This window comes from Passer domesticus, chromosome 8 (assembly GCF_036417665.1).
Source record: "Passer domesticus isolate bPasDom1 chromosome 8, bPasDom1.hap1, whole genome shotgun sequence".
Lineage (NCBI taxonomy): Eukaryota > Metazoa > Chordata > Aves > Passeriformes > Passeridae > Passer > Passer domesticus.
In genome coordinates, this window is record NC_087481.1 from 43,174,473 (window position 1) to 43,198,485 (window position 24,013).

General features: G+C 37.3%; 1 protein-coding gene and 1 long non-coding RNA gene across 6 annotated transcripts in view; one reads left to right on the forward strand and one right to left on the reverse strand.

Annotated features, from left to right (window-relative positions):
- IDE (insulin degrading enzyme) overlaps positions 1-17,080 on the forward strand; it is a 53,831-nt gene extending 36,751 nt beyond the window's left edge. For all 5 annotated transcript variants that reach the window (XM_064430903.1, XM_064430902.1, XM_064430904.1 and 2 more), the window contains exons 18-25: positions 1,415-1,506; positions 3,720-3,831; positions 4,881-5,048; positions 7,766-8,038; positions 9,968-10,029; positions 11,408-11,480; positions 13,191-13,258; positions 14,434-17,080. In XM_064430903.1, coding sequence (XP_064286973.1) covers positions 1,415-1,506; positions 3,720-3,831; positions 4,881-5,048; positions 7,766-8,038; positions 9,968-10,029; positions 11,408-11,480; positions 13,191-13,258; positions 14,434-14,529 — 944 coding nt within the window. In that variant the 3' untranslated portion in view covers positions 14,530-17,080. The remainder of the gene's footprint in view (positions 1-1,414; positions 1,507-3,719; positions 3,832-4,880; positions 5,049-7,765; positions 8,039-9,967; positions 10,030-11,407; positions 11,481-13,190; positions 13,259-14,433) is intronic.
- Positions 1-23,487, reverse strand: part of LOC135306630 (uncharacterized) — a 52,798-nt gene extending 29,311 nt beyond the window's left edge. The window contains exon 1 of the long non-coding RNA XR_010367430.1: positions 23,306-23,487. This is a non-coding gene — a long non-coding RNA (uncharacterized LOC135306630). The remainder of the gene's footprint in view (positions 1-23,305) is intronic.
- Between the last annotated feature and the right edge of the window lie 526 nt (positions 23,488-24,013).

A 24,013-nucleotide genomic window follows, 5' to 3' on the forward strand; every position in this document is an offset into this window, starting at 1 on the left:
AAGCCCCTGCAGTGCCAGGCCTGAGCTGATGCTGGCCATGCTGCTCTTGCCCTCCAGTTTCAAGAACGTAGAGTAGCTCATGGAAAAGGCCTCAAATGACAAAACTTGGAGATAAAAGTTCTGGCAAAACTTTACTAACTTTAGGGGTACATGAACCTGGATATGGTGAATCCAGTACTTAATCAACATTGGTAAAATCATTTGGCTCTAGTTGACATCTTACAGGCACACTGGAGTATATCTGCATTGTACCTCCCAATGTGCAAACTATTTTGTTTTTTCCTAGCTTATGTTTCTGTAGATAGTAAAGAGCTGTAGCTAATAAGGAAAAAAGAAGTACTTTCTGTAGATAATGACAATAATAATAAAGAACATTGTGGCTCTTAGCACAAGGTAGGTGCTCCAGTATATTTGAAGGAAGAAGACATTTTTAATTAAGAGATTTAAGTGATTTTTCAAGTCCAGATGGAATGGGATCCTGAGCAATGAGCCTAGTGGACAGTGTCCCTGCTAATAGCAGGGGTGTGAGAACTAGACGATCTTTAAGGTCCCTTTCAACCCACGCCATTCTGTGGTAATTCTGTTTGTAGTAATAGCTGAAGAACTTTTCCCAACCTGTATTTTACTGTGTTGTATTAAAAGGCTGTTCCTGGGACAGTTTGTAAGATGTCTTGCAATATCTTCTTGGAATACACTGACATTCTTTTCAAGAAGAATACCAGGCTTTTGTATTTATTTGAGGGGTTTGAGTCAGAACACATAGCCATGAACACCCCATCCAACCATCCTTCCTCTTACTCCATTGATTCTATATGCTACACTATATTTTGCACTGTATATGGAAACTGCTTTGCAAGGGCAGGCTGGATAGAATGTGTGTGTATGTGTTGTGCATGTGTCCTTTAGGATATATTGTCAGAGTATTTTTCTTGTGTACCCTTTGTTCCAAAATTAATATCAAAACACTATATTTGAGTTGAGGTTCTTTTTTTAGTCTGGATGGTAAATGCACAGAGTCTTTCTTGAGCATTATAAACTACATGCTGCTTGTTTAGTAAATAACTAAGGCTTTTCCTTGGAACACCACCTGAATGATTGCAAGTGTGTTCTCTGGAGAATGAGTGTTTGTTCAGCATGATTGGAAAGACAGCTTTTTTTACTCTTTTTTTTTTTTTTTTGAATCTGGGTCACGACAGCATGTGAATTCTAAGTGAAATAAACTATATGATGAGTGCTGCTATTTAGACCTGGAAGCATTCCAATGTTGCATTTTTAAGGAGAGATTTCACTTCTTCGTAATGACAGATTTCTCCTCCTCTGAGAAATGCACTGTATCTAATGATGATTTAGGCCTAGGTCCTTCATAATTTAAAAATGCATTTGAGTGATTTAACTGTCTAAATATGTATTGTAGATGTCACCCTTCCCCATCTCAAGGCCTTCATAGCACAGCTGTTGTCACGGTTACACATTGAAGCTCTTCTCCATGGCAATATAACAAAACAGGTTGGTTTGATACTTTCTTGATAAAACATTTTTTATTTAAAAGCAGCATAAAAATGGAGCACTAGTTTAATCTTTGCAGATCTTGAAGTAGTTATGCCAAATGTCATTTCATAATTTAACTTTGTACTTTTTTATTTTTATAGGAGTATGAGAGTGTAATTTTTTCCCACTTCAGGTTTATTAGGCTAAGTGCTGCCTCTATATTGCTCTTGGAAATTTAATGAAAACAACTTAAGATCTATGTATTTGAAAGTCTGTGTTGCATATTGTTACTGTGATCAAGCTGCAGATCTTGCTTTTTTCCATTGAAAACCTTCAGAATAACTAGCAAAGTTTTAAGAATCGAGTATCCTTCCAAATTAAGTAGTTTGCACATAGTTAAACAGGAATGGTGGACCATGAAAAAGCCAAGTGTCAGCTCTCAGGGGAGTAAAACTCAAAAAACATTTGTTTTGTCTTCCTTTAAAATAGTAACACTTTTTGTATTTGCATATGAAGTCATAATAAGTACTTTAATATATGTACTAATACAAATTTGAGTACTTTTTTGGCATGTTTTTGCATTCTTTTTTCATAAGGCTTGTTTACAGTATTTCGTGTTAGAACAGCTCTGGGATAGTTTTCTAACAAGAGCTGTTATGGACACTGCTTGTGACTGCTGAAAGTATGGAGGAGAAAGTTAATTTGTAAAGAGGGAAAAAATAAGGAAGGTGCTAATAGCTTGGAGAGACAAACTTTTCTTTGTCAAGAATGTCTCTAAAGTACTTGTTAAAATTTCTTTATAGAGTATTCTTCTTGCAGAGAAATTTAAAAATAGTCTGGTTTTCCTTCCTTGTTTCTTACATGTTTGTATATGAAAGTCAGTTGCCTCTGGAAATAGAACTGAATGCCCAGAATGTTTTAGATTTCCATGATGATGCAGTTACGTCAGGGAAGTGTGTTCTTTACTTGGCATAATGGGTAGCTGTCAAAAGTCCTACAGCTAAAGAACTGGGAAGGATGTCCTGCTATACCCATAACCATGTAATGTTTAGAATTTATCTGCAAACCTCTCTGAACAGAAACTAAAAAAAGTTGTCTGGCCTTCAGTACCCATGATGTGATAATCACTGATAAAACTCTGCAATTTTAACCTGGACCTAAGAATTTTTTCCAACTAAAATAAATCAAAATTTGCATTGTCTTGTGACACCTTTCAATCTTGAAAAAGTTTTTCAGTGAATCTGGACTTGAAAAATTAGATTTATCTAGCTGCTTGAAATTCCTGTTTCTTTCTTTAATTTAATTTGATACTTGGGTTTATTGACAATTTCTTTTATTTATTTGCTGTAAGTGGATGAAAAGTTCAGAACATCTGTCTGAGCAGTCCTTTTGTCAATATTTTAATATGATGACTTGACTGAAAGACTAAATAGTCTTTTTATCTAACTTTTTAAACCTCAATTTTTTTGTCTTTGATACTACATGGGGGTTTTGGAAGTGTTGTTAGGGTTTATCTTTATTAAGTTTTGAAACCTTTTGCATGTTTTTTATAAAAATCACTTGTGTTGTGAGTTTATGGCAATGCAGAATGAGAGATTTTAGCTTTCGGCCAAAACTACTTTAGCAAGTTCCTGTAATTTCCAGTGTGCAGGCTACAAGATCACATAACCCTTAAGAAATGAAGTTATTGAGGTTGAATTCTTGAATGAAAGTAATGACTTTGGATTTTTTTCACTTTGTATATTTCTTTTAAATTCTTACTGTAATCCATCAAATAAAAGAAAGTATTAGGGCAATGAGTCTTAACACCACCAAGAGATCAATGAAATGCATCCTTGACCTTAACCATTTGTTTTCTTAAAATTTTCATCTACTGAAATGCCATTTGCTCTCAGACATACATTTGAGATATCTCATTTTCACAAGTGGTGGAGGGAAAGTGGTTTTTTTTCACTTGCCACTGAGCTTTAATTTCAGAAGCACTGGGGAGAAGTAGGAGTGGTTAAACATGTAGACAATTTAAACATAAAGAAGAAAAAAATTCTCACCCTCCACACTCCCACTTGCTCTCATCTACTTTACTTCTACTGCATTTGTATTGAATTACAGTATTCCTACTTTCTATTTCTGTTTTTTTTTTCTTTTCTCTCAGTAATTGGAAAGTCTCATGCTGCTGTTAAATACAGAATAAGTAATGATCATTAAAAATCCTCTTATGTTTTCTTTTCCAGGCTGCATTAGGAATTATGCAGATGGTTGAGGACACTCTCATTGAGCATGCTCATACAAAGCCACTCCTTCCCAGTCAGCTAGTGAGGTACAGAGAAGTGCAGCTTCCTGACAGTAAGTTAAATGATTGATTTACAGTATTTAAGGCACATTAAATTGAGTCTCTTTGCTCACAACATTTTAAAATGCATATTACTGTGTTGCTAGGAGTGTGTTTTGAAGTCAAACTTACTTCAAGTTATTCTAAACTTAAAATTCAGAAATATAGTTAGGGTGTGGCTTTACTGGTAAATTGTAACATGACCTTTCTAGCGTACTTGACAATTACTTTGATTTAATTTTTAATTTGTACATTGGACTTCTTGGGATGACGTGGATGATCTTTTGGTGACTGCCAGCCCAAAGCCCTTCTATGATCATAGGAGTCTGCACTTCACTTCCAAGTCACTTGTTATAATTTATGGAAGTAAGAGCCCTGTCTCAATCTCTGCTACACAGAATATATACATTTGAGTAAACACCATTCTTTGAGCATTTCTGAGTATTAACTGACCATTAAGAATTGCATGTAATGACTGTGCAGAACCAAAAAGTTCTTACACAAATAACTTCTTTTTTTCCTTACACAAATTCTTTAGGTCTTGTAGTCTTTGTATGTTTTTACTTCCATGGTGAAAAAAGTGTTTTTTATAAAAAGGAGTTTCAAGATATTGCTGGGAGTGGTGACATATGTAGCTGTACAGACAAGATAAATTGCCCCTAGCTGATCGGCTGTGAAAGCTACCATATACAAAAGAAGTTGTCAGTATTAAATGCTGACTTATTTTTAATGTTCATAATCATTTCTGGCAGACTGTCTTTAGAAAATGTTTACACAGTAGAGCCACTGCAGAATTTCACTGCAGTTCCAAAAATACTGGCTTGAAGAGAAGCAGCCAGTTTCAATTTACTTGCTAATATTTCCAAGCAGCAACATTTTGATGGTAAAATGATACGTTCTTTTCTTGTCTTATGAAAAGTATGCTCTTAGTGGAAATTCTGCTTTAACAGTACTAAACCACTATATAAATCCATTCCACAAACCGTAGACCATTAGATTTTTAATTTTGAACGGTAGGAATGTACACTTTCATGAACTTCAATGTTCTAACTTTGTCTTCTAGGAGGTTGGTTTGTATATCAACAGAGAAATGAGGTTCATAACAACTGTGGCATTGAAATATATTACCAGACAGACATGCAGAGTACTTCTGAGAATATGTTTTTGGAGCTCTTCTGCCAGATTATCTCGGAGCCGTGCTTCAACACGCTGCGCACGCAGGAGCAGCTGGGTGAGTTCTCAGAGTGGCTGTGCGCACACACGAGCTCGCAGTCACGCGCTCACACCAGACCTGAGGAGGTGTTCTCTCCCTGCTTAGCGAATGCCTTTTAAAGGACACTTGGTAAATGCAAATCATCTTAACTGCTGATGACTCAAAGAAATTCTACTGTGCGCAGAGTCTAAAATAAGAACAAGCAGGCATGATTTTTAAGATGTCTGAAATATCTGAAATCAGCTCCAACTCAAAGTGTGATCACTGTACAGAAAACTTTGTGTTAGAATTTATCAAAAGGAGATTGGATCAGTCCCCTAAATTTCTAGATCTTCTTAAAGAAGCAATAGTAGTTTGGTATTTCCTTTTTGTGACCCTTCTTCTAGGTGCACTTCATGATTGATAGAATCACAGAATCATTTAGGTTGGAAAAGATGTCTCAGATCACTGAGTCCAACTGTTAAATTGTAAGCCCTATCTTAAAATACTGCTGTGTGTGTAATGGTAAGCTACTGTACTAGTGAAAACCTAAATACATTTCAGGTTTTTTAAGATTACAGCTGTTCACCAATAAGTACAAATAATTGTTACCTGAGCCAGTAAGGCTGAGAACTAGTGAGGTTATTCCAAACAGAGTAAGGAAGAGACAGAGACTTTGCATGACAGCTCACATGATTGTAATACTGGTGAGCAGGAGTACAGGTTTTCCAAAGGTGAGGAGCAGACAAATATTTCAGTGTGATGTCTGCCAGGGATGTCAGGCAAGATTAGGCTTTTCCTGAGCAACTGGCAGAACCAGCCATACAATATTCATCACAGGAGTTTCAACTGCCTATATACCTGCTGAAAATAGGGTAGAACCCAGGTTATTTAACAGGTTTTTGAAATGTGCTGGTGGCAGGTTTTGTACAGAAGTTGGAAGTAACAGCTAAAGAGAGAGGAGGGGAAATGAGGAAGAACCAGTTTAGTCCAGCACTTCATAATTGCCAAATAATAGAGCTCATGACACTTAGGAGGGGAGACAGTAGAAATACCATCAAAATCCAGTAAATTTCATTGAATTCTTAATAACATTTTTGGGAAAGCTTAGGGAAAAAGAAACTAAAGAGTTAGAAGTTTGCTAAACAGTAGAAATAGTAACAAGAATTCTTTCAATAAATGGTTAAGCAGTATGGGAAAGTGGGGGAGAAAAGTTGTCAATGATGGAAAAAAATCAATGTTCAAATCATTAAAATCAAAATGTTCAAATCATCAGGAAATTCAGGATGGCTTACTTAATTTTCACTGAATAAATACTGGGGATAAAGGTTCGTGTCTTACTTTTGAACAGGAAACTAACAGATTAATCAGATTAAATTAGAAGCTTTGAAAAAGTTCAAAGTTGATGAACTCTGCATTGTATTCCAAAGAATGAAATTAGGAAATCCTGGAATTAAAAGTCTTAAAATGGAAAATTTGTGGATGATAAGGTATTGGAAAGACAGACACAGCTAAATGCTACATGGTTTGTTTTTTTTTTTTTTTTAATGGGAAGAAAACAAGCAGGGAAATTATAGATCAGTCAGTTTAATTCAAATTTCAGGAAAAAATGGAATAAATTTTCAAGCTAGTTCTATATTCATCGAAGGTAACTGAGAGACTGTTAAAGTACCTAGGTGGAAGAGCTACACATTTGGGTACAGGAGTTTGGAAGGTCATGACTGGAGAATAGAGAGTAGTTCATTTGGAAAGTGGTGTTCTACAAAGCTCTGCTGTGATCCAGTGTTCCATGCTATATTCATCAAAATTCTGGATGATAGAAGAGTGAGGGTATTCACTGAATCTTCAGATAATACTAATTTGGGAGAGGCTGCAAGTGTGTGGGAAGATAGAGTTAGAATTTAAAATTAGTTTGACATTTTGGAAACATGACTTGAATGAAGACAAGATGCAGTTTGTTAGGAACAGTTTGGCAGGAACAACCAATGGCACGGATACAAGCCAGGAAGCAACTGGCTAGGTAGCAATTTTGTAGACAACTCTGTAGGGTACAGTGGATCAGAAGTAGGACATAAATCAGCAGTGTCATGCTGCTGTGTAAAATGCTGGGATATATAAATGGAAGCATTCAAGATGCACTCACAGTAATACTCCTATATTGTTCAGATAAAAACTCTGAAATACTGTAACCAGTTTGCCATGAGCATCAGGAAGACGTAAGAAAACTCTAAACCGGCATTTAAAAGACTGAAATGTGATAGATTTGTTATTAAAAGGGTAGAGGAAGACTGAAAAAAGGATTATTTGTTCAAATTAGAAAATCATGCAACAAAAAGGAAGGGAATAATACTTTTTATCTAACTGATAATATGGGAAGTAGTGGTCTTACATTAGAGCAAAGAGAATTCAGATTGGATGTTATAAAAAAAATAGTAAGTTTCTAATACTGAGTCTAATGAAGCACTAGAGTACAGCTTAATTTCTGGTAACCCAATCCTGATGACAGAACTGCTGTTGTTTTGTCTTAGTGTGCCTCATCTCCCCCTTGCACCTCCCCTAATTTGATATTGACCTCAGTAAAATAAAGATGTTCTAAAAAAATACAGTGTCACATTTTGAAAACCTACATTATTTTATTTATAACACAGAATTAAGTTAGCATAGCTTTGCCTTCTTGCCAAACATGCTGCATTTGGCAAATTCAGTGCTGTTGCAAAGGATTTCTTTTAATTTGTGGCTGTTCTTGTTTTGCCAAGGTTACATTGTGTTCAGTGGCCCACGCCGGGCAAATGGCATCCAAGGACTGCGATTTATTATCCAATCTGAAAAGCCACCACACTATTTAGAGAGCAGAGTGGAAGCATTCTTAAAAACGATGGAGAAATGCATAGAAGACATGACAGAAGAGGCCTTCCAAAAACACATCCAAGCTTTAGCAATTCGTCGTCTAGACAAACCAAAGAAGCTGTCTGCAGAATGTGCTAAATACTGGGGGGAAATCATTTCCCAGCAGTATAACTTTGACAGAGGTAAGACAAATGGTAACTCCTTCAGAACTGAATGCTCTAGTTTGCCTGCATTTGTGACTGTTGAGTGTCATATTCACTTGGGAACAACTTAAACTTTTACACAGCCTATGCTTAATTTACTGTCTGTCTCCCTGTGATGCAGTCAGATACACACTGACATTCCTGACAGTACACACATTTATGTGAACCCTATTTCTCTTTGCATTGTGCAGTTGTTTTGAGGGAGTGCTGACAGAGGCAGCAGCAGATATCTTAACTAACATGCAGTCTGTCTCAGCTTAGAGTGGATTTGAAGAAACACCTCGTTGTTTTAGTTTTTTTTTTTCATCTATGGTGCTTTGAATGTTATAGGTTTGTAGACCAAATCAGATCCAGCTTCCAGTATTATTACTGAAAATGGACTGACATTTATTTACTGTTCATAATGTTTAAGTTGTATTTGTTTAAATACTTTTAAAATGTATTTTAAATTTAAAAAAACAAACTGAAATTACTAATACAGTTAGACACATTAGTAATACAGTTTCTAACATTAAAAAAAATCATTTTAGGTACAGATCAGTTTTTCCTGACAGTTTCATGTCTCGACTCTTATTCACAGCTCTAATTTTCTGTCTTCATGCATAATATGCTTCCTCCATAAAACTCATTCTGTATTCTGTGACTTCTCTTCTGCTTTATGTGTACCATATTGGCTTTCCATGATAGCAAATACAGTCCTTTTGCTTCACGATGACTCACTGAGCTGATTAATAATGAACAGTTCTGACTTGTCATCTAGCTTGGTGTAGAGAGAATAAGAGCTACTGAAAAGTTTCATGCCGGAGCATAAGAAGTGGAATGGAAACTTACCACTTCAAGTACTTTTTTTGGTGTCTGATGAAATAGTGTGGTTTTTCTCAGCTTTAAGTGTTTCTGTTTATATCATAATTGGATCAATAGTATCTCTGGAATTTCTTACTAAGTGTAAGAATGGCTTATTAAGTGTAAAATATGGCTAAGTGTAGCCATATTTTTAATACCTAAATATCACTTATTATTTCCCTTGACTTTTATATCTTTAATTCCCCTCTGCCCACTAGTAATTTTATGTCATTGATGATTTTAATATTACTAGAATTGTCAAAATCGGAAATTCATATTCCAGCCTTAAGAAGTGGAAGGATTTCTTTTGTTTGTACATTTTTAATGTCACTACTTTTACTGTTTTCTTCCAAATCTTACTAGTTTTCCAAACTGTATTGTTGATTTTTTTATTTCCTCCATGTAGAACTTCATATTGCTTACAGCCTGCATTACAGGCTTGTTGGCTCTCTGTTCTCTTGCACGTGTTTCTTCCTTGATCTTCTTGCTAATCCTAAGAAAAGCAAGCACGCCTACAGAAGACCTCCCTGCTAAAGCAGCAGTGATATTAGGTGATTAGTCCATGACAGTTTAATTAATATGAAGGAATGCAGCAACTGAAACACATTGTCCCCAAATATCTTAAAGGTGTGACTACTTCTTAAGGGGTATGTAGGCACCATTCCTTAACATTTCAGTGAAGTATGTCCTACCATCCTGTTTCCTGACTGTGAGGAAAAGCCATCTATAACCAGTCTGCATTAGAAATGTGTAACTGATTTGAAGATAATATACAAGAGTAGACTTATCTATTTTATTGAATATCCCACAGTGCAATCAGTATTCTTCAAACGTGCATTTTTTAGTAAGTCAAATCAAATAGACTTATTGAAGTATAATTTTCTGCCAAGGTTCTACTGACACATTCAGTGAAGCGAGTATTAACTTGAAAGATAACAATGAAAAGCTTTTCATTTGCAGTCAATTACGGCCTCTGAATTTGAAAGAAGTATACTTTGTATAAGCAGTGTGCTAATAACAGCTGTGATCTGCAGACTTACTCTAATTTGTACTATTGTTGTGCAGATAACATTGAAGTGGCTTATCTAAAGACCCTGACCAAGGATGACATTATACAGTTCTACAAGGTAAGTTAGTCATGCAGCTAAAATGTTACTGAGAATGAGAGGGATACAACTGAATCTTCTTTGTGCATGTTCTGAAGGGATATACTGACACCTGTTTTAGGTGGGTGATAAAATGAATGCAGGTATCTTTTATTTCCTGAACATTACTTAGTTTAATAGCAACTGTAAAAATTGCACAGAATGATAGGGTTTTGTTGTGTTTTTTTCCTTGCTGGCTGTTATTCTTGTTTCATTTATCTTTTCTTTATGGATATAAAGTGTGCTGCTCTATGACCAAGCCTGGCCAAAATTGCACATTTGTTCTTTTATCTTCTTCTTCAACCAGTCAGTGATTCAGCTTATTTTATGGGCATGAATTGTGAATGAAACAGATCTTTTTAAAGCTTTGTTCACTGTAAATCAGTAAGGGTTTTTGTTCCTCTAATGGTTAAGCAGAGCAAAAAAACAGCATAATGATGCAGTAATTGTACATTTTAACTCAGATGGATATCCAATATAAGTGATTCAAATGTGTCCCTGTCCTGTCCATGTCACCCCCCACCAGTATAAAAAAAATTTGGGCATCATTCATTCTGTTTTTTAATGTGTAATAGATGATGGTATTTCACTATATTGCAAAGTGCACATGGAGTTTCATTACTCATGGAGAAGCTGGTAGCTCGGGGAGTTCTTTGGAAAATAAGATCAACTTAATGTCTTCAGAATTTATTATTGGATGGAAAAATTTCTGCCCATGAAGAAGCATGGGCGCTCTGTCTGTGTTTTTTTTGCCTCTGTTGGGCAGAGGGGGTTGTTTACTTTTATTTTTTTTTTAATAGTACAATAGTATATGTGAAGTTATGCAGCAAATGCAAAGTTAGTAAATGGAATTTCAGTACCTGTTGTTTAATAAATGAGAATTTTTGAATGAGTATGCATATTCTGGGTTTGTAGGAATCTATACTATTTTGCTTACACCAGTGCTCAATACACAATTATTCAGCATTCCAGAGCAGAAATAACAGGCTAGATTGGTGAGCTAGTCCAGCTGAATTTAATGATTGTGTTCAGGGTGATGTGCTTCCAGAAGGCTGCTAGGGATTGAAAGTTCTGCAGAGATTTTAGGTTGCATTCCTGATACTATGATAGTTAATGGCTGAATTTCTGTTACTTACAGTTTTTCTGAATTCCAAGCAGTACATTAATTGCTTAACTTGATTGTAAAATAATTCAGGAGTACTGTATTGGTGACTTTTAATAATATTTGAAGGCACATGCGTAAATTCATTCCTCATTTTAAGGATTAAATTAAAATTTAAATGCTCTTGTTGTTTTTACTATTTTATAATGTCTAAGGAATGCTTCCTACACCTGAAGGACTTGATATTTTTTACTGTAGGTGCTGTTGGCAATAGATGCTCCCAGAAGACACAAGGTATCAGTACATGTCCTTGCAAGGGAAATGGATTCCTGTAAGTATTGTGCTGAATATTATATTGAATCAATTCCTGTTCCAGCAAGTCATAGTTACAGATAGCCATGTTATATTATACAGACCCACTGTAAGAAAAAATCAACTTTGCAGATGATATATCATCTTTCAGAAGAAAAAAGGTGGGGTTTATCCTAGGTGTACTTCACATGGATGCTTCCGATTTTTTGTTGATTTTTTTAGACAAGTTTTTCAGCTTATCAGTATTCTGAAGTATATTGATAATAAAACAATATATCCTAAAATAGCACTTCTGTTTTCAACAAGTATTTTAAAACAAACATTAAACTTTGTAATAGTCCTACAGGGGAGAAAAACCCCTAACCAGCCCAAAATTAGAATGTGCAGTTACCAATCCAGTGTGAGCACTTTTTTGCCAAACTAGCAATGAATGTCCACAATAGTATTCAAGCACCTTCAAAGGGGAAAATAAACAAAAACCAAAACCTCTGGGAATGTCAAACATGTTATTTAAAATTAAGGTCAACTTTTATTTAGGTTTTATTTTGAAGTAATATAGATTGGCTGTGCATTATAAACTGTATTGTTCCATTTTAGAATTCAAGAAGGAAAAGGCCAGAAGTGTTTCTGGTTAATATGAATAAACTGAGAGGAAAAACTTCTAAGGTTTTGTTTGCAAATCTTTCACCATTTTGTCTGGACTTAAAAGTCCAATATGCATTTGTTTGCAAAGTCAAAAATGTGAAAAGCTAGTCTGTAGAACAGAGAGAAGCAGATACTGCATGCATGTCATGCAAACTCCCTTCTGCCTCAGGACTGATTTTTATGGTAGTGTAGAAATTGTAGCTTTGCAGCTGAGTAAGGAAGACTTGCTTCAAAGCACCTTTCCAGTTTTCATGGCTGGTAATTGCTAAATAGAAATATTTCTGAAACTTTTCCTATCTAGAGAAGACTTCTTCAAGAGTAGTAATTGTATTGCCAGATTGGGTATTACTTGCTTGGAGTGGTATCTCCCAAGAGAAGGGTGAGCTTGCAAGACAACCTGACAAGTGATTGCTTAGAGAAATTACAGCAAGTCCTAAAACAGCTCTCCAGTCTTAAATATTTGAATCTGGCATTTGGCCTCTCTTATGCCATGAAAAAAAGAGAGATTAGAAATGCAAAAATAAGTTTTGGGGTAATTGGAGTAGGATATGTGTGGTTATAAGCAGGGAATACTTGGGGTTGCTGTCCACATTTTTGGTACCTGGAGAAACCTCTACACTTCTACAGCCATGTCCTTATGAAATGATGTGCTGTTCTTGCACTGCTCTTGTGTGTACCATTGGCATTGCTACTGTTCTCACAATTTGTACTGAGAAGCAGTTTTAAGTACTGAATGATCAACAGATTAGCAATTTTTATTTCTACATTCGCTTTATGTGTAATAAAATTAATAAAAGCCACTGCCTCAGCTCATGATTTTAGATAAAATAATGGATTAATAGCTGTATTTCTAAAGACAGACTTGTAATGTAAAAGCAAAATGTTTATAAAACCCTATTTAGTGATACTTCAAAATTTAAATATTTAATTTTTTTATTTAAAATATTTATTTTTTTTTATTTTAAATATTTAAATAAAGGTGCTTTATTTAGATACATGTCTTATAAGAGAAAGCAATTAATCAGTTATGTAAATTACAGTAATTAAATTATGGTCCCAAATTAATTTTTCTGATGTTAAATAGGCCCTGTTGTTGGAGAATTTCCATGCCAAAATGATGTGAACCTGGCACCAGCACCACCACTACCACAGGTAAAAAGAAACAACTCAAAAAAAAAATCCTAGCCTGCATTCTTAATCTAGAGGTTTTGTATCATTAAATACAAGTTTATAGGGAGAAACAGATCTCTGGAAATTGCTGCTGTCATGGGGCTGATGTTTTAGCTCTTTTTTATTTGCATTTTTGTCCTCACTAACAGGGATTTTGCTGATCTTTTTAAATCAATTTGTCATTTTCATAGATTCTTTGTAGTACTCTGAAACGAAAGCTAACAGCAGTAGTAAACTGCACTGAGTATCTGCACTATGGATAAAATACAGATGATTGTTGTCTGAAAATACTGATTGTATATGATCAGATAAATCAGGTGTCAAGATAGAGATGCATATGCATCAAAAAATTTATCATCTTTGTTTAAAACAACCCACCAACCCAAAGCAACAGGAAAAACAACTACTTGGTCATTTTCTTAAAGTCTAAAATATTAATGCACATTGCTGTCAATATGTTTAATTGTGGAGGAAACAACTTGGCAAATTCTATTCAGACAAGTATTACAGATTTCACTGTGGTTGGATAGGACAGCACTGTGCCCTTATTGGACCTTCAGTGACTTTTCTCGAAGGGTGGCAGTGTTTGTCCCAACAAGTCATTAACTTTTCACAGTGTGGTAGGTCTGTGTTCTTCATCAGAAGAACATTATTTCACTTGTAAGGTGAAATAATTACCACGAACAGAAATTTCTGTATGAACGGTATGAGGATGTATTAGCCATTATGACTGAAATATTAGAAGCTTACTTGGTTACTTCATGTAAAAACAATAGTGCATAGAATAGCTGCTGTGGTTATGATCTTAGTCTGATGTTCAAAGGACAGGTGGTGTGCTCTGAAGTAGAATGAAAATGAAAAGATCAGCTCTGCATTTATTAGAGATTCTGATGTTATTAGCAAAGCAGTTACTGCATTTATAGCTGTTTGAATGATATAAATATCAGATTGGTTGTTCAGTAAGAAATAACATTGTATTTTGGAGGTTGCTGTGATGTAATAATGAAGTATGAATCACTAATATTGTAGAAAAGAGCAAGACAGGTATATTTATATGTAGCTGTAGCAACAGTTAAAATGAAAAGCCACAAAGGAATTTGCCACTTTTCTGACTGAAGATACTGAGCAGACTTTTTCTTGCATGCACTTCTTTGCAGCCAAGTGTGATTGAAAACATGACAGAATTCAAGCGCAGTCTGCCGCTGTTCCCACTGGTGAAACCACATATCAATTTCATGGCTGCAAAACTGTGAAGAACCCCAATGGATGAAGAAATGCAAATGATCAGTACTGACATGGTTTCAGGGGACTTCGTGATGAACAAAATTATTAAAGATCATTGGGATAAATGGTTCTGTTCATTATGAAAGTCCCAAATTCCTTCTTGGTTCATTTGACATTAACTGTGTGTTAGGGATAGAGGGTATATAAAAATCAGTTGTGGTCATGTCTCATTTATATTACAGACAACCTGTTAAAAACCAAAATCAACTGAAACAACAATAATAATTAAAATCTTGTAGATGCAGTATATTTTTAAAATAACATATCCCTTCAGAATTTCATTTTGATGAAATAACCCTCCAGAGCCAACGAAGTTGCTTGAAATATGCTTGTTACTCCTGAAAAACACTGTTTATAGTATCCCAATAATTATCTTATTGGGATTTGGAGGGGGTGAGATAAGTAAGTCCTTTTTGGGATGGGGTCAATAATTTTTCTTAAAAACGGAGACTTTCACATTTTTTTGAAGTGATGTGTTGAATGATACTTTTTTAATTGATCCTTAATGCAACCAACATCTTTTCTATTTAAGTTTTATGAAGACCAGTGGGGCTGAAAAAAAGGAAATTTGACAACACAGTAATAGGTGAGAGAATTGTCTTAATGAGAATAATTGAAGATAAGGGCATGATTTTAATCTTTCTATACAAATTTGGGGACATTTTCTATTAAAACTAGTAAAATGCTGGAAACACTTTATTAGTGCATCTTATTTTTGTTACCAAAAGTGTTGTCCCAGTCTCTTGATACTGTCAACATCCTGTTCAGTTTTACATCATTACTGTGAACTGTCCATCTGGTATCTCAAATACTTTCTTTGGTGTCATTTTTTGTTTTCAGTTGCATATGTGCTGACGGAGAACTCAGTCTGTTTTGCCTCACTTGTTATGTTGGATCTCAATCCAGCAAAGCACTCACTAGTGCAAATAAATTTAAACACACACAAGTTCTTAATTCAAGAACAGGTGCGTGTCAAATAGGGGCTCTCTAATGAGTGAGATACATAATTATTTTGATATGTATATGGGTGCTTCGTGTCCTCCAGGAAGGCGTTTGGGACCGTGCAGTGCTGGGGTAGCAGTGCTGCAGCACAGCCTGTGCTTCAGGTTACATCACAAAGGCTTTGCTCCTGCTTCTGCCAAGAGGGCAGAACTCAGAAGGATCAAGAACTATGCTGAAATAATGTTTATATATATAGATATATATAGATATATTCCATAATGTAGTAAAATGATAAAACAATATAAGGTGTCTCAGCAACTATACTGACTTCTGCAGAGTGGTCTTGTGCTGGGAACAGCACCCAAATAGGAAAGGGCAAGGAGCATGAAGTTCTCCTGCCTCTGTAATACATAAGAGAGATGGCATTTATTCTGACAGGAGAGAGTATGTAGAGCACTGAAGGTGTCAAATCTGCTCATCAGAGGGGTTAGTGAGAATTTGCTTCTTACTAAAAGAGCCTGAAAGTAATGTCCTGATGTGACAGGCCTGTGTGTCAAACATCAGAATCCTGGTGTAGTCAGTAGGGCTGTTCTGTGATGGAATCAATGTTGGTTCTTACATTGGCTCTGAGGCCAAATTAAATGAATGCTTGACAGGGAAAGGGCCTTAAGTTGGATTTGAGAGTGTCTTCTAACTGAATAAATATGGTGCATTTAAAAGTTGTTTCAAAGGTTAAAGGTACATGCTACAGTATCTTTTTAACAAATTGGGTGAGAGTTTGTGATGTAACCTGTTGCAAAGGAAGGCCTGATGAAGAGAAAAAAAATAAATACAGTCTAAACAAAACCAGTAAAGATGTCTCCGCTCACATTTTTCATGGATCCTTCTCATGAGGCTTTTTGCCCTCTTGCATTTCACTTTTGTTTATAGTTTTCCTTTAGTATTTGTATTATATATATTAAAAGTTTTGACAACATATTATAAAAATATATATTTTGGGATTTAATATTTAAACATACCACTCTTATGGTGAATATAATGAAATGGCTCCTATTGTGTGTAAAAATAAATATAGATATATATATTCATGGAAGTACTATCAACTCTAAACAGATTATATAAATAAATTGGAATAGTAGGGTAACACAACTAACACAAGCTCACAAATCATGTTTTCCAGAGGAAAAAATGTATACCCTCAAAGTTCTGTGACTGGATGTGGAAACCCATGTAGTTTTCCAACAACTCTTAATTGCTTTTAAGTGTTCTCCAGCATTTTACAGTTTCTGAGTTTGATATAGCAGTAAATTTTGATAAACTCAGGCATACTAATGGGTCCATTTTAATGGATCCAAAGCTGCAGTGTCTACAAGCAATAAAGAACTACCTAGAATACACTGTAATTCAATTTTAGTGCTTGTTAATTAGTTTATGTAAGAAACCATAAATTATTATTACATAACTGTAATTTTTGCAAGTGCTATTTTAAGCAGTTGATGTGGAATTGGGTGCATGTGACACAGCCAGTATGACAGAGTGCTAGAGTTATTCTGTTTACAATAAACAATCTGAATTTAATGTTTGGAGTTCTTAATTTGTTTTATTTTAATTTTTGCATACTGGTAATGTTACATCTATCAGTCTGTGCATGTTTTTTGTTAGACATTAAATGGGATTTTCTGCTATCCAGCTGGACTAGTTTAGGCCAAATAGCATTGCTGCAGAAGTGCTCCCAGGCACTTCCTGGGGAGTTTCAGAGGACTTCCCCATGTGGCATCTCACACCTCTTAGGTAGATCCACCTCTGTTGCCCTCTAAGTGTATTAAAAACTTATATTATAAAGGTAGAAATATTTGCACAAGACAGAATTTTAATTATCGAATCTGAAACTGTAAATTTAGGACATGGCTGCAGCCAGACTGAATCTTGCCTAGTGCAGGTTTACAGTGTTGCTTTGGAGAAATTACTTTGCCTGGTCATTTTCTTTGTTCTATGCACACCAAAAGACTACATTTCAAAAGGTTAGGAGTGTGTGACTGTTAAAATAGTAAAATAATGTCAATTCTGACAGCATAAAGATACAAGTCAGCATAAAGATACAAGATACAAGACAGCATAAAGATACAATCCTGCTCTTCTGAGGGGACTCCCTGAAGTAATGCATGACAGTGAGCAGCATTAAGAGAGACAGGTTTTGTCCTTGGCACTGGGCAGAGTGGCTGGTACTCTCAGGGGAGAAAGAAATTCCAACAGTCCACCTGGAAAATTACTTGTCCCAACACTAGGGCTTTGTCCACTTCCAGTTGTTAGGGGTTGGTGTAAATCTTGACTTCTTGGCTTTACTGTCTTGCAAAAAATCGAGTTACCCAAATTCCTTTAACTAATACTATTAGCCATAAAAGAATGCTTGAGCTTGTTCAGATTATTTAAGTGCTTGGATGTGAGCAGCCCTTATTGATAACATGTTCCACAGTGTAATCGTAGCATCTGGAAAAGTGTTACACACCTTTTTAACTTCATTTATTATTATCTAGCTCTTGTTTTAATAGCTCAGCACAATTTTACCTTTTCTCTCCTACTTAACTGGTTAGTATGCTTTTACTGTAGGTCTGCTGTAAAGTGAAAAAACCATTATCTTTTACATTTTTGTACATTTTTCCCATGTTTTTCAGTAGGTGACCATTGAGCTGACATAGTCATCCACAGTGACACTGGGGCCTTTGCTTGAGCTCATACCTAATGTGATATTCAAATCCAGCTCTGAAATACTTGGTTTGCAAGTCAGTTTTTAATATTGTTGCTAGTACAAGGCACCTCTGGGTATTTTAAAGCCAGAAGAGATCAGAAAGTCAGGCCCCTTTTGTACCTTGGAATTTTAGAAGAAGCCCAGCCTATATAGATTCTGCTGAAAGCCTTTTATTTGAAACACTTGTATTTACCATTCAAAGAATATAAGTTACAGTATGTGTTGTGGGTGGACTATAATGGTAATAGTGGGTGAAATTTGAATTGCAGTTCAAAGGAGCAAAGTGTATAAGGCCTAAGGCCCAGGGAGATTGTTACAATTAAATCAACTTATTTGAACTGCCATCTAAACAGAATTTAAGAAAAATATTTATGGCTTTCTAAATGAACATTTCTAAGCCCAAGTGCAGCATTAAAGGATGTAGACATTGCATTATGAGCATTTGCCACTGTTAATTTTTAAGATTCTGTCTTTAGTGGTGCAGTGCAAAATTCCTGGTTAAATTCCTTGACTGTGCAATGGTTGGGGGAAGATACAGTGGATGGGATTGCTCCAAGTGCAAGGAAGTGACCAGGCTTAGCCTTTGAGAAACTCCAGAGAGAGGCATCTAAGTTTAAATCCTGCATCATTCTGAGGATTTGCCACCACTTTACTGGATGTTAGGTGTGCTTCCTTCTGCACTGGATTTCTATTACAGATTTTCACTGTCTGCTCAGGTTCTTTTTCAAAAAGGGAAGCAAGAAATTATGGCACTTGTCCAGTGACTACCAGAGACATGTAAAATTTCACTGGAGCAGCAGCTGGAACTCAGGACCCTTTCCAGCCCTCCCCCCGACCTGTACCCAGAACTGGGTGTCCTGTGGTACGTGTGGCCTCAAACACACATCTGCTCTGGTGGGGAGCACTTACAGAATCAGCACTGGTTCCACAGAGGGCAGTGAGGAGGTCCTCAGCCTGTGTTAGTAACCTGGAAAGTGGGAAGAGCAGGCTAGGGAAGAATTTAATAGAAAATGGAAATGAGACTGATGTTTTGGTGACTTCAGCTACCCACTGTGTTGTGTATGGAAGAGCATATGTTTAATATGAAGGGTGTTGTAAAGGATGGACTCCTGTGCTGGCAGAGAAGGAAGAAGAGCTGTTTGTGAATTCCAGGCAGATGTAGGAGACCAATACTAGTGCATTTTACATGGTTATGGCTGAGTCATCTCAGAGCATGTGCAAAAACGGTATTGTGGGGTATTGAATGTAGAAAATCTGGGTGTGCAAATGTCAGTGAAAACTGAGGCAGCCCTTTGAAGATGTAAATTTTAGATGTGATACCTTTTAGTGTACAGAGATCTTAGAAATTTCCCAAATAGTACTAGAAGTGGTGCACATGACAAGGCAATGTTGGAACTAGTTTAAAACACAAGAAATACATAAACATTTCACAGTAATAGTTCTCAAAAATGGTTCACTTAGTCTTTTTTAAACTTTCCAGCTGGCTTTGGAATGAAGTGTAGCAGGACAGATTTCAACCCAAATGATTATTTGTACTTGTATGTGAAAGCCAGGGAAGTTCACCAGCTTAGTGCCCATCAGTGCTCTGGAGTCAGCTGTCAAAAAGTTCAACATCTCCTCACTTTATCCCACTGGCATTACAGTAACTTTCAGCCTGCTAACAATTCTGAGGCAGAGAATTGTTTTTAACAACCAATTTCTTAAAACCCATTAGTCCAAGTGCAGTTATTTGTTTTGACTGCGAGATACCCCTGTCATTCACTGGCACTTACCAGTTCAGGGTGGGAGTTTCAAGAGTCTGAAAAAAATCTATGCAAATAATTCTGTTCACAGATTATTTCCAGATAAGATTGTAGGAAAAGAAAGTAATAGTGACAAGTCTGCAGCATTAAATATATTTTAGGAACACAGGAATCTGTATGTATAACTGGATCTGTCATCTCCACAAGCTGATTGTTTAGTTCTGCTACTCTGTGTGCCGCCTTCAAAGGCAGAAATGGCTGCTGCTCACCTCCCCTTGTGTGACATCTCCCTGGCCAAGGTGAGGTGAGCAGCCACTGCCATTGTCACACCAGCCCAAAGTGTCACTGGTGTCCCTTTAGCACTGGCACACACCGTGTGCAGGCACCATGTGTGTGCCCTAGGATATTTTTCTGTGATTAGAGTTTGTCTTCTAATCCTGGGAAGCTTTACCCATGAAGTGAAATAAAGATGGCACCCACAGTATGTCCGAGCCTGGAGAGCCGCCTGGGCTGCTGCTGGAGCTCAGCAAAGTGGGAGATTTAAGCAAGTAAAATGATTGCAGAAATAATTTGAAAGCAGGTGCTGCTCAACTGCAGCAGGAGACACCTGCTGATGTATGCACAACATGATTCGATTGCTGTGAATAAGCCCAGAAAAATGTACCTTATGCAGCCTTTTCCTGGAAATAGGAAGAGTAGAATATTTAAGAGTGGAATAGCTTGTAGGGTCTGTGTAACTTGAAGAATGCTTATATAAAGAATGCTTGTAGCTTGGATTGTCCACTTGAGTTTAAATGTCAGTAATTGTTAATTTAAAGATGCTATGAATGTGAAAATGCAAAAGATTGTATTAAGCTCAATGTATAAAGTGTAAGTGTGAGCTGGGGTGCTGGCCCACACTGTGAGCCACTTCATAAAAATGATGTTGAAATGGAAGATAATGCATATGAGTTGCATGCCATTTTGCACTTCTTGTCTGATAACCATGTCTGTCTGTCATGTCATTGTGTAAAAATTATAAATTCCTGGGAAAAGGGGTCATGTTACTGTGTGAACTACCAATGCACAACTGTGGCGCTGTACAGCTAATAATATGTGTTAGGCTTTTTTTATATGTTGAATTGAGTAATTTAGAGTGAAGACGAGACCTTAATTTCAGGACAGCTTGTAGTGTCTAAACAGTCTTAAGTTTTTTGAAAGCAACAGAATAAAATTATCAGAATTTCTCATTGACTTTATTAGCTCTACCCAGCAGACACACACAAAAAAAAGGCAGTTGAAATAATTGATAGTGAAATCCTTTAGCTGGCCTGACAGATGTTGCCTTGAAGTGTATTGGTAGCCCTAGATTACAGAATATGTATATCCTAACAGTGGTTTTGGCATAAACTCTTGGCTAGTCATTTAAAATAATCTTAAATACTTTTGTGAATAGCTAATAGTCCTGGAAGTCTTGTAACATTCATGTTTTTGTTTTGGTCAGAGATCCACTTACAGGATAGAAATATTACACAAGTATCTATGTAGATAGATACATTCTCTCGGATAGAAATAATCAGAGTCCCACAGTTTCATAGATTATTGGACTGAGCTTTAATTTGGCCATGGTGTCACAGAGATCTGTGACCGAGATGTGTTACAAAGATGCCAGAGGAGCTGCCTTGCTGTCCCCTGGAGCCACCATACACCATGCAAGCAAAACAATAATGTCTGTCTACTTTTGTGAAGTATGCATTTGTAGTGTAATGAATCTGGCACCTTTTCTTAAGCTGAAGTAAATAATATACCTTCTCAGAACTGTGGGGAAAGATTTAATAGATCTGGCTGACCAGCAGCTCAGCAGAAGCAATTGTTCAGAAAATGCAGCTCAAAATCAAAGCCAAGTGTCAATTTATGCGTATAACAGGTGAGACTGTAAGGGATAGCACGGTCAATCAGTTATTCTCCTCAGGCTGGTGGTAATTTCTGGTACACTGAACGTGCTGAGGTGCCCCCAGCAGCCATACCAGCAGTGTCCTGGTGCTCTGGCATGGCAGGAGAGAGTGCCCAGTTTGGGGAGCTGAAATGAGAGTGGAGAGCACTGCAGTACCCACAGAGCCACAGCAGCTCAGCACTGTTTGTCATGTTTCTTCCTGGTCCTGAAAGTGAGAATGGCCAAAGCTATCAGGAGAGGAGAGCAATCCTGCCTTTACTGGCCCCTGGCAATCTTGGATACTTTGGGCAGGCATAAAGTTCTGTTCTTGAGCAGCAACTACATCAAATCACATCTCCTGACTCAACAGGCCTTTCCTTTGGTTCAGTTTAATGTCACATGTTACTACCTTTTTCCTGTCAAAAAGGAAGTTTAATACATCTCCTCTTTTGCAGTGTTTATAGTGCTTTAAGTAGTGCTGTTTCCAACCAGTTACCTGTGCCTGCAGGTAACAGACGTGCATAAGTATTTGAAATTGCTTGTCACATCTAGTTCTTCATCTTTGAAATGAACAGAACTGGGTGTTATATTTATGGTGATGCAAGAGAGTGATGAAAGACCTGAAGTATGAATTTTTGGGTCACTTGTTGAGTCTTTAGAGCTGGCACTTCCCAAAATATTTTTGAAAGTCAAGTAGAAGTGACTTATTGGACAGTAAATTTTGAGCTCTTTAGTGCCATTTTTATAGTAATAAATAAAGGAGCAGGAGTGCAGGCTTAAATTTTGAGAGGAATGTGCAAGTTCCATGATATAGTTGTACATATTCAATAATTAATTCCTGCTGTTTGACCAGGCTAGGGTAAGGGAAGACTAGGAAAGGAAGAATTAATTTTTTGGGGTTGGGTTTTTTCTTTTGTTAGATTTTATCTGTTTTGAACATCAAAATATGCTATGCAAGAATATAAAAATTTAATATCTTAATTTTTAGAAAGTGTAAAGTTTTTAAACAGGTATATTTTAATTTTTTAATGAGAAGCTTAATTTTCGTTGCTTGGAATACAGCATATACTTTACAGTAAAAATGTCAGCCTAAATGATATACCATGAAACAAGAAGCTTTTGTGGTACCTTTCTTTCACACTGTAATTAAAATTCTTCTTGGTGCTATACGATACAAGGTTTGCTGTTCTTCCCTGTAACAATGTGAAGAGTTGTGCATCCCACCGTTATGCATGAAAATTATTTCCTTCATTGCGCAGACAAAAATCGTGTTTGTACGACTCTACAGATAAAAACCCAAACGGAACTTTGAATGCTTAATCAGAGAAAATAAATCACTTTTAAATCGCAGAACTAGTCCCGCTGTGTGTTTTCTAAGGAGCAGGATGGTGTGACGTGCTTACCTCCACCAGCTCCGGCCTCGCGCTGCCCGTGCCCTTCGCTCCCGGCCTTTCCAAGGGTTTTCCAGGCCGGGCCCTCGGCCCCGGCTCTGCCTTCCCCTCAGGCCGAGGGGCCCGGCGGGGGAACCCCGGGCTCCGTCTGTCAGCCGCCCCTGCCCTTCAGGGGTGCGGGCTGCCCGTGGGTTACCGGGGCCGTGCCCGTGGGTTACCGGGGCCGTGACCCGAGTTACCGGGGCCGTGCCCGTGGGTTACCGGAGCAGTGCCCCTGAGTTACCGGGGCCGTGCCCGTGGGTTACCGGAGCAGTGCCCCTGAGTTACCAGGGCCGCGTGAGGCAGCACCGAGCGCGGCCGCCGCTCTGCCCCGCCTGCCCCTTCTCTGAGGGCCGAACTGAACCTGCCCAGGAGGCTGTGCTGGGGCGCTGCTCGGCACAGCTGCCACTGCGGGGGCACGCATGGAAACAGACGCAGTTTTGCCTGCGGGACGGGTTTGAGGGAGAGCGGCGCACAGGCGGCTGAGGGAAACAGAGAATGGCTCTGGTCTGTCCCGTGTTTGGCATAACGGGGCCTTGATGGTAACGTGCTCGTAGACTGGGAGGTGTAATTGCCAGGTGTTCAAGCGAGAGAGAAGGGTCAGTGCGGGCAGCTTTCATTGCGTTATCTGGCGGGGGACACTCGGGCCCGTCACGTAGGACGCGTGTGCCCGAGCGATAA